Here is a 12,056-nt window from a genome sequence, read left to right on the forward strand (position 1 = left end):
CATTTCTGTGCATCCCTTTGTTAATTAGTTCATTACCACACTGGTATCGGTTCTCTCCCTTCACTTGGACATGGGACTCTGCTCTATCCCTGAGCGCCCACACTGACCAGTCCTCATTCACAGCTTTCCAGTCTCCTTCTCTCTCTACTAGCACTTCCTTAGCTCATGCTGTATCACCATCACCTATTACTAGTAAGTTGCCTAACCATCTTCCTACCCACGCTTTGGCCTCCCTCCAATGGCTTCCACCTCGCACCAGCTGCCTGAGAGTTGCTCTAAATACTGCTGTGTCACCTTGGGCCAGCAGGCACCCCACCTCTCTGACCTTGGCTTTGCTCACTTGCAGGCAGGAGTAATACTTATCTGCTGAGAAAACTCAGCTCCCTGACATGTGCGCACAGTACTTAGCTGAGCGGGTACATTCAATAAAAGTGGGTCTGCTTACCATTAGTGTTTATTTTGTTTCCTCTGGACATGCTGGAGCTGAAAACAACCTGTTCTAGAAGCCCAGGGATTTCTTCCTTATTTAGTTCTCCTTTTCTGTCCAGAGAATGAAGACTGGAAATGGAAAAGAGAACTTTCCATGCCCATTTCTGCCCTTCCATCCACTCACGATGAAATTAATATCCTCCCAGTATGAAGTCATGTATAAGGTGGGGCAGTAGTTCTATTTTCAGTCTTTTGAGAAACTTCCTATTGGTTGAACTAATTTGCACTCCCGCTAACAGTACATGAGGGTTCCCCTTTCTCCACATGCTCACCAGCATTCACTACTGCCTGTCTTTTGATAAAAGCCATTTTAACTCAGGTGAGATGATATCTCAATGTAGTTTTGATTTGCATTTCTGATGATCAAGAATGTAGAGCACCTTTTGTATACCTGTTTGCCATTTTATGTCTTCTTTTGAGAATTCAGATCTCTTGCCCATTTTAAAATCAGGTTATTAGATTTTTTCCCTATGGAGTTGTCTGAGCTCCTTATATATTCTCATTGTTAATCCCTTGACAGATGGGTAGTTTGCAAATACTTTGATGTATTCTGTGGGTTATCACTTCACTTTGTTGTTTCCTTTGCTGTGCAGAACCTTTGTAACTTAATGGGATCCCATTTTCCGTTTTGCTTTGGTTGCCTGTGCTTTTGGGGTATTACTCAAGAAATCATTGCCTAAACCAATGTCCTGGACAGTTTCCCCATTGTTTTCTCTTAGCAATCCCACTGCTAGGTATATATCCAAAAGAAAAGAAATCAGTATATTGAAGAAATATATGCACTCCCATGTTTATAGCAGCACTATTTACAATAGCCAAGCTTTGGAATCAACTTAAAGGTCTGTCAACAGATGAATGAAGAAAATGTGTGTACACATATAATGGAGTACTATTCAGCCATAAAAAAGAATGGGATCCTGTCATTTGAAACAACATGGATGGAACTGGAGGTCATTACGTTAGGTTAAATAAGCCAGGCACAGAAAGACAAACATCACATGTTCTCACTAATTTGTGGGTGCTAAAATTAAAACAATTGAACTCAAGGAGGTAGAGAGTAGAAGGATGGTTACCAGAGGGTGGGAAGGGTAGCTGGGGAGAGGGGAGCAGGAGGTGAAGATGGTTAATGGGTACAAAATATAGTTATATACAATGAATAAGATCTAATATTTGATAGCACAACAGGGTTACTATAGCCAACAATAATTTATTGTATATTTTCTATGCCTGTATTGAAATATCTCATATAGTCAAATTTATACATCTACTATATACTCATAATAATTAAAACTCGGGGAAAAGGTGCAGCAGGCTATCCAGGGAATAATCAAAACTTCTAGGTGCAGGACAAAATCTACAAAGGATGGATGCAGGGGCTATTTAATTTTAATCTTGCCTCCTGGCAATGTAGCATGATAGTAAATGTAAAATAAGCATTATCTATTAGAAATACATTAACTGGCTGAAGGTATTCCTTTGTGATTTTAGTTATCAAAATGCTATAATCTTCTAAAATACCAGTAAGGATAAAATGAACTGATTTTATTATGTAACAAATTAAAATATCTTATACTTCAAAATAATGACAATATAGAGAATTCTTCCGTATTTTATTGCACTCAACATTTAATAGAAGACATTTACATTATTTTAGAAAATTCATTGATGTTGCACAATGGCACATATTTGTAAAGACAAGGCTCATTAATTCAGATATTTGGAATTAAAAAATATTTAAAGTTAACCACAGCATAATGAATCCTCAACGTCCAGAGTTCTACAAAATCCAGTGAAACTTATTTTACTCGTTCATCAGTTTTATGTCACTTAGTTTTCCTAAAAAAATATGGCTTTATAAAAGTAGCATTCTATAATTCACAAAATGAAGAGCTTTATTATAATTTGAGTATCACCTCTGTATCATCCATATCACAGCTTTAGAAAATTATTGCTTTTCTTATTATCTTATTATTTCAGGTTTCATTACACATTGAGTACCCATGCAGGACTCACTACTTTGTATAATAACTATGATCTATAGTGATAAAATATAGAAATCTCTTTGATTTTAACCCTAAAAGCAGGGGAAAAGTCACCTTATCTTAATGTTAACAAAATCAAGAGCTACCCCTAATAATCAAACCACTTCTTATGGCTTTGCTTATAGTTGCTCATGGTCCTTTGCTCATGGTCCTTTGCTTATAGTTGCTCATGGTCCTTTCAAAATGATGTGGTAGCTACCTTCTTTTCTGACAAAGGATTATTTTCAACACAGCAATTATTTCTGAGCCAAAATAAACCACATTAAATAAAGAAGAAAATCTTCAGTGTAGAAAGAAAAGGCTCATCGCTGTGAAATAGCAGCAGGCATGGGGCTCTGTGAGCTTTTCACACATCCTCAATCAGCCCAGATCCAGGCATTACTGAGTTCATCTAGTTAGAGCACTGAGCGGTCTCTAGTGCTGCAGGGGAATTACTTAATTAGCCAAAGGCAGAATAATCTTTAAGTTATGCACCAGTAATTTATACAGATTTTCTAAAATTTAAACAAATGCTGAAGAGACTATAGCTATTATACGATTAATCCAAGGTGCTAACAAAGCATTTTGCATGATAATAGTAGGGTCATTCTTTTCCTTGTGTCTTAACAAGGAATTTCAGCTTTCCCCTCTCATTTGAAAAAATAAATAACTGATAATTTAAAATTTTCATTGAAAATTAAATTTTCTAATTAATCAGCTAAAAGCTACAACAATTTCAAAAGTGTTAATCTGAATACTTGAAGCTAATGTAGAAGTTTCTGATAAGAATATCAGTGCAGATATATACAACTCAAATCTTCACAGCTAATGATGATCTCTGTTAGCATTCTTAGGAGTGCTAACACAAAGTACTCTTAATAGCTTTTAAATCATGTTTAACGCAGTTTACACAAGTCAGTCCAACAGTTAGTGCTAATTACTAATAATATATGCAAACCCTGCCAACACAATTGCTGCTACATCACCAATATAATTATTAACTACTGTCTGAAAACACACATAAATTCAGGTAAGACTAAAATCTATGTCATAAAAGAAAAAAGAAGTCCAATGGATCCACTAATGCTATCAAAAGGGACATGCAGGAATGCAACATGACATTTTTTAGAAACATGTGTTTCTAAAAGAAAAAAAAAATACACTAAAATGCCAGTGGACTATAATTCATTGAAAACATCTTTAGTGTTCCTTCCCAAAGATCTTGATCTGCTCAGTAATTGCTTCACAAGATCTATCACAGCCATCTTTTGGAGCGTATGGTTAGGCTGGTCCTCCTGTGGTGGTAGGGGCAGTCTTTTGAAGCTTTAAGTATCTGCAAAATAAGGGGAAATCTAAATTAAAGGACCAACCAGACATAGACTGTGAAATTGCTTCATTTTCATTCTACTTTTTAAAAAACCTACCAACACAGTAATTCTCTTTCTTTTTTCCCTCTCCTGTTCTCTTCAAGGGACAACCTTGGTAACACGAATAATCACTACCCAACCACCCGAGCCCTGGGGCAGACTTGAACAGCTACTGATGCAAATCTGAGGTCTCTCTTCGCACGCACTCGACGAATTCTACACACCTGACAATGCAATCAAACACAGCATTAAATTTCTTTCTTCAATATTTTCACTCTATTAAAAAGAAACGGAAATCTAGTATGGTATTTGAAAAATAAACACAAGAAACAGTTTCAAGGATCAACTGGACACTATAAGCTGCATTTAAAATATATTGCTTTGAAAATTAAAATAAATTTAAATCATATTGATAACATAAATGGTTGACAATAAAAGTATATAAATATTTTAAAAGAAGTAAAATTAATTCCTATCCAAGTTTTTACAATGTTTTTTTCATTCTTAACTTCAGTATCTGATTTGTTTTACTATCACAGCATTGGATTTGTGTTACAATTAAACTAGAAAAGGAGCTGGTGCACAGAAACGCCCTGCAAAATCTTGATATAATTTTTAAAGCTGGATTCTAATATTTCCTTTCTTCTTTCCTCCTTTCCTAACAATTTCTATCTACTATCTACACATGTGCAACCAAAACTTTTTATGTAAGTGGAATTGTTTGAGAACAACTAGACATTTTATGTATACCTTTACATATCCAACATAAATGAATGCTTATATTCCCTCAAAAGGCAGTACAAAATATTCATAGCAGCTTTCTTCATAGTCAACAACTGAGGGGAAAAAAAACTGTGTCCATTAACATTAGGATGGATTAAAAACTGTAGGAAATAGTTATGAATTAGAGCAAATGACTACATATAACAAGGTGGATGAAACCACAGACAAGATGTTGAACAGAAACAAGTCGCAAAAACAAATGTGTGTGTTTACGGATCTTAAATTCAAGAGCAGACAAAACTAATCTACGATGACACAGTTCACAAGAGTGGTTACTTCTGGTTGGGGTATTACTGAGAGGTAGGAAGAGGAAGATATTTCTGGGATGCTAAAAGGTTTACATCTTTTTATCTTGATCTGAGTAATGGGTACAGGTATATACGCATGGAAAAATTCAACATTTAAGCACTTCCAAGTGTGTAAATTATACCCCAATAGAAAAGTTTTTTAAAATGAGTTTTAGATTGTCTTAGCATTCGACAATTTTTTGGACTTTGATTTAAGAGGAAGATACATTTCAGAAGTACCTGGGGAAAATGGAAAGTTGTTCAAAGTATAATGATGAGTATGCATAAAAAGGCAAATAAACTAAAAGTTCTACTGCAATTTTGAACAATTCCAGTAAATGTCTGAAGACCTCACTCAGAAGTGGTTATGGTGCAAATCTAACATCTCCAAAACTAGGACCGTCATCTCTTCTGCTACTCTCCATTTCCTCCTGCCTTCTCCTCTCTCTCCATTAACATTCTGCCATTCATTCACAAGGACTCAAGCCAGAAATGTAGGAACCTGGACTCCTCTCCCTCTCCCATCAAATTATTTCCAGCCCCAGTTTCCATGAAATCAGGCACCTTTCCATTCATTCTACTGCAGCCAAGCTCCCACCATTTTTGGCTTAGTCTCTGGTAGCTGCCTCTTACTAGTCTCTACCTCCTTGCTGGACTAACTCTTTTCAGATTGAGATTCGATCATGTGACTCCTCTGCTTGGATTTTTTCAGTGGCTTCTTGTCATTTTTAGGCACAGATCCAAATGTTATATTTTTTTTTTGAGACAGGGCCTCACTCTGTCACGCAGGCTAGAGTGCAGTGGTGTGATCATAGCCTATTGTAGCTTTGACCTCCTGGACTCAAGTAATCCTTCTACCTCAGCCTTCTGAGTGGCTGGGACCAGAGCCACGTGGCACCAAGCCTGGCTTTTTTTTTTTAGAGATGGGGTCTCACTATGTTGCCCAGGCTGGTCTCAAACTCCTGAGCTCAAGTAGTCCTCCCACCTTGGCCTCCCAAAGTGCTGGCGTTACAGGCGTGAACCACTGTGCCCAGCAAATCAACACTTTTAAACACAGTATATAAGATCCTCTGAGAAGAGACACTTGACTACATTTCCCCTGTCCTCTTTCACCCCTGTCTGGCATGCTGTCATGGCCTTTGTACTTTGTAAGCTCTATTCCTCTGCTCTCCTCCTGCCAGCTCCTGGAGCTTTTTATCAACACCTCAAAACAGCTAAAACTAGCACAAGGACATCGGGGAGGCTAACCTCATTCTCTGTCCCACCCCTCTGAAGCGGGGTGAGTTATCTCTCCTTCTGTGTGTTGCTGTGCACAGCTCGGAGAAATTAATTGTACTTATTTTACTCCACCACGTACCCACAGGACTGTGAACCAAGCCAGCACAGCATTGTCAATCATGTATCTTCACTAGCCAGCACAGAGCCTATACCACAGCAGTTGCTCAATATATATTTCTTGAATAGATGATCAATAACAACAATATATATATAAAGCACTTATGGAATATTAGCTACTAAGAATATAAAGTCAATTTCCCCTTTGCCCCAGACCTCTGGTGATGCTAGCCTAAAACCGGTTATAGGCCTTACTGATCAATGTTAAAAAATGCTGGGTGATGGGGAGACCTGAGTGAAAGTTCTGGATGGATGCAATGGAGTGAAACCATTACCACTGCTAGAATACTCAGCAGTGGGATAAGTTGCAAGTGGCATCTCCATTTTTAAAGAGAGGAGCAGCAGAATTACCCAGAAACCATGATGCTCACATATCTCCATTCTGAAGAACATGATTACACAAAACATAAACTAACTTTTAAAATTCTTTTCTGGCATGGTATAACAGAAAAATAGTTAATAGACTCAGTCATATGACCTAACGTATTATTTGAGAGGAAATTTTACTCCAATGAGCTTTCACAAGTAATTCCTTCATAAGTCATTCAATTTGGGTTATGTATATTTATGCTGTCATATTGCTACAAATATGCTGTATGATTTCAAGTAAAAATATGAATTTAAGGAGAAAGGTGAAAACCTGCTAATGGATGAGAAATTCCAAAATCAATCTTAAAAGTCTAATATTCAAAATGATTGGCCTGCAATATCAGAAAAATCAAATCTTAAGCTTGAGCTTCCACATGCTTGCCAAGAATCCACCTGTACAGCACTTAAAAATTTATAAATATGCAAGAAAGAAGTCAGGATGAAAACTACTGGACAACTTACTTTTCTACTATACATCATAATTCAATTTTGACATTCCTGAGGCCTATGTGATGAACTAATGCAGATTAATAGAAAGACGCTGAAGAATATATAACACATCTGATTTTACCACACCAAAACAGCTCTCAAATCTCTCAGCTGTCAGGTCTTCATTTATTTAAAATCCTTTGAAAAACGGCAGCTGACAGTGTGGACTCTGGAGCCAGAATGCAAGGATCAATCCCATTTCTACCACTTGTCAGCTCTGTGACCTGGGAAGGTTACTTGGCCTTGCTGTGCCTCAGTGTTCTCATCTGTAAAATGGAGATAATGGCATATCTACCTCTTGAGGTCTTAGAACTATTAAAGGTCAATCCATGGAACGTGCTTAGAAGAGCACCTACATAATGCTTAATAAACATGAAAGTTCACTGTCCCCTACTTTAGATGGAGGCAATGGTGATAAAGCCCCTTGGGATTAGCACATTAATAGCTACATTATTATGAACTTTGATAAGCTATATTAAGACTGTATAACCTAGTCTTAGGATAATCAGGAAAGCCAGATCAACATCAATTAGGTTCCAAGGGCCAAGAAAAAGTGAACGAATATCCAGCACTTTGCAGAAGTCCTCAATTTGAGACTTCCACTGAATAAAAGAATTTTAAAGACTGAAAAATGGCAAGGAGGTAGGCCTTACAATTAGTGTTCCTGCAATCAGATGCAAAATTAGACTGAGAAAAAATACCACAAATATAGATTTATGAAGATTGCACAAGCGAATAATAAAAACATTGTAATATGAAGTAGGACTAAGTGTAAGACTTAAGACTTATAGGAAATAAGAAAACCAAGTGCAATGGTTAAAAATACAGTCACATGTCACGTAGCAATGTTTTCGATAGACCAAATATACAATGGTGGTCCTTTGATAATGAAAATTCCTATTGTCTAGTTGCATCTTAGCTTTCATAACATCCCAGCACAACACATTACTCATGTGTGTGGTGATGCTGGCATAAACAAATCTACTGCACTGCCAGTTGTATTAAAGCATAGCACAATTATGCACAATACATAACACATGACAATGATAATAAAGGACTGTTAATGGTTTTACTCTCCTATACTTTTATGGTTCTTTTAGACTATATTCTTACTTGTTAAACAAAAGTTAACTGTAAAACAGCCTCAGGCAGGTCCTTCAGGAGGTATTCCAGAAGAAGTCATTGTTATCATAGGAGATGACAACTCTATGCCTGTTATTACACATGAAGACCTTTCAGTTGGACAAGATGTGGTGGTGGAAGACAGTGATATTGATGATCCTGCAGGCCTAGGCTAATATGTCTGTTTGTGTCTTAGTTTTAACAAAAAAGTTTAAAAGTTTTAAAAAATTGAAAATAAAACGCTTATAAAATAAGGATATAAAATATTTTATATGGCTATATATGTTTGTGTTTTAAACTAATTTTATTACAAAATCATCAAAACTTTTAAAATTAGGTTTACAAATTTAAAAAAATTACAGTAAATCAAGGTTAATTATTAAAGAAAAATTTTAATAAATTTAGTGTAGCCCAGCATTTATAAAGTCTACGGTAGGGTACAGTAATGTCCTAGGCTTTCACATTCACTCACCACTCACTTGCTGATTCACTCAGAGCAAATTCCAGTCCTGTAAGCTCTACTCATCAAGTGCCCTATACAAGTATATCTTTTTATTTAATCTTCTATACCAATTATTACCATACTTTGTCCACGTTTAGATATGTTTTCATACACAAATATTTACCATTGCATTGTAACTGCCAACGGTATTCAGTACAGTAACATGCTGTACAGGTTTGTAGTTTAGAAGCAATATGCTATATCATATAGCCTATATGTATATGTAGTAGGCTACTCTATGATATTCATACATGGACAAAATCACCTAACGACACATTCTCAGTCTGTATCCCTGTCATTAAGCAACACATGACTGTATTGCTGACTCTCAGCCTTACATCCTCTACTGACAGGGTCAAACTACCACAATGCAGTGGATCATTCAAATGTTTATGATACCAAGTTATAGGTTACAACTTCTCCATGAGGTCTTTCAGAATGTAGCTTCTCTTGATCTTGTTTGGAGGTTCTAGCAGGGAAGCACAGCTACCCATATACCCTTCACTGAAGACAGGACCTCCTCTATCGGGGATGGTTGTCCTCTTCAACTGAGCATGCAGCTTTGGGAGGGACGCACATGGAGTGGAGAGGGAGGAAGAGGACACCTGCCTGGCCAGTCAGATCAGCCGAATCGACCCTGGAGATCAATGGGGTGACAGATGTCACAGCCAAATGGCCCTCACACCCAACACAAAGGTAGATCTTGGTCTACCTCTAAGATCAGGCTAATGAGTTACTAAACAATAGTCACAGCCACCACTTACTGGGAGCTTATTATAGGTCAGGAATTATGCACATTAATCAAATCTTCATTTGTATGTGCTTTGGTTCTTAAAAATCTAAAAAAAGCACCTTATTCCATCACCTCAGACACTTGGTTCTTCATATTTACATTCCAAATAAACTATTGGGTTCAGTTATAAAATGTTAAAATAAAAGTACAGAAATATTTGGTCTGAAAATATTATCTTTCATATCTTCACAAAAATTAGATCACTATTTTAAAATATGAACTATAACTAGAAATATATTAATGTTGTAGAAACATTATTTTTAGGAATATAAAATAATTTTCTGTTAAGGCATGGAATAGTCATCAAAATGCTAATTCTGTGACTGGTCCTGCCTTTTTGATAGGAACAGGGTACTCTGTGAAGCATTATTCAAAAATGAAAAGGAAACCAGCAGAAGGACATACATATCAGCTGCCCTTGCCATGTCCAAGTATTTTAAACACAGATACGTACTGCCTAGTAGTCATCATGTAAAAGGTCAATTTCTCCATGGACTGCTTTTCTCATTTATATTATAATACTAATAATTCCATTCTCTTAATCAATATTTGTTTCTACAGATAATTATTATTAATGCACATGACAGGAAAATTATCAAAACCTAAGGCATCCCATATAAAACTAAATATATTCTTTGATTATTTTATCCTTTTTTTATTATTAAAGAAAGAAAATTGAAATTTAGCATTTAATAAATTTTGGCAGGCACAATTATTTCTACCAAAATCAGTAATAGGAATGTACATCACTGCTACAAAATTCATGTTAAAATGGAGAAAATATAAGTAAAGGTTGAACAAATAAATACGACACAAAAATAAAATGCAGAAATGAGAAGAAATACACTTGGGAAAGAGGGAGGATTTTCCAAATCCTCTTCGATAGAACATTCTTTCCCACTATGAGAATAGGAGGTTTATAAACTCATTTCTCTTTGCAGATATAGTTTATGTCATCTCTAAAATGCAATTGAAAGCATAGGCTTTGGTGGAAATGCTGTTCCCATTCTTTATACTAACTGGTGACAAGAGGGGTCAGGTGGAGGAAAGTAGGAAAAAACAGGGAAAAGTGTGCAATGTAGTGAACTAAAAGGAAACACCCTGGGGCACTGACAAGCACTGGGCAGCCTGGACTGTCACAAAGCACTAAACAGGCTCTCAGGAGAGATGGGGAATGGGGAGGAAGAGGAGTAATGTCACAATTTACACACTATTCAACTTTCATCCTAAGGCAATTCTGATTCCACATCCTCCATCAAATAGTCTGTCAACCAAAGAGGAAAACAAAAAAACTCTTAACTACTACCACCGTCTATAATGGCAAAATCATATGATCATTAACGTTCCTCAAATTCTAGCTCAGCGAATATGTACTGCACTGAATCTGATGTGTATTTTCCATTACTTTGGTTGAACTGATAAAACATAGAAAATTTTAAATTAAGGTATAGTTAATCTCTCTCAAAATTTTTATGCTTCGTAGATTCATTATAAAGCTGCTGGTAATATTAACAGGATATATAAGAATAACAAAAGAGGAAAATACAACACCCAAAATGTCATACCTGGTGGTACTTCCTGTTGTTCTTCCACAGGAGAAATGCTTACTTCTAAAATAGATAATAAATTTATAATCTGTTACATATTGCTGATCAGTGTTTAAAATATGAATTGCCAGATTTAAGTAATGATGATACTTTTCATAGACTTTTTTAAAAATTCAATTGAAATCATAATAAAATCATTAGGCTTTTATACCCTCACAACAAAGAACGATCAGCTACAACTTAGCAAAATGTGTATTTCTCAACGGTTCAGCATAGTAGGTTTTATAGTACCTGCCTGACTAACCTCAAACTCCACTGCCTAGCAAAGGAGCTATGGACTAAAACCTAAGCTTTCCCCACAATTTTGCATCAGATTTGATAACAGAGCTGTGGAAAGACACTTGGTTGCTTCAACCCAGTTACAACTAAAGAGATAGTGAATGTCCCCACCCAGTAATTTAAACATATAGTGATCTGATTTGCTCTATGAAATTACACCACATATTAATATCTTCAAACCTAGCAACCCATCTAACGTTACCTTAACCTAGAGATAAGATTATATCAACATTCCTTTTGGTCCTTAAGAATTGTTAACAATCGGGCCAGGCACAGTGGCTCACACCTATAATCCTACCACTTTGGGAGGCTGAGGAGGGCTGATTACCTGAGGTCGGGAGTTTGAGACTAGCCTGACCAATATGGAGAAACCCCATCTCTACTAAAAATAAAAAATTAGCTGGGCATGGTGGCACATGCCTGAAACCCCAGCTACTCGGGAGGCTGAGGCAGGAGAATCACTTGAACCCGGGAGGTGGAGGTTGTGGTGAGCTGAGGTCATGCCATTGCACTCCAGCCTGGGCAACAAGAGCTAAACTCTGTCTCAAAAAAA

General features: G+C 36.6%; 1 protein-coding gene across 1 annotated transcript in view; it reads right to left on the reverse strand.

Moving 5' to 3' along the window:
• The window catches only part of ASPH (aspartate beta-hydroxylase), a 228,531-nt gene that overhangs the window by 126,904 nt on the left and 89,571 nt on the right, over positions 1–12,056 (reverse strand). Inside the window, exon 13 of the mRNA XM_017893472.1 lies at positions 11,183–11,227. Coding sequence (XP_017748961.1) covers positions 11,183–11,227 — 45 coding nt within the window. The remainder of the gene's footprint in view (positions 1–11,182; positions 11,228–12,056) is intronic.

The sequence above is a fragment of the Rhinopithecus bieti genome, unplaced genomic scaffold, assembly GCF_001698545.2.
Source record: "Rhinopithecus bieti isolate Rb0 unplaced genomic scaffold, ASM169854v2 scaffold_21726, whole genome shotgun sequence".
NCBI classification, from domain to species: domain Eukaryota; kingdom Metazoa; phylum Chordata; class Mammalia; order Primates; family Cercopithecidae; genus Rhinopithecus; species Rhinopithecus bieti.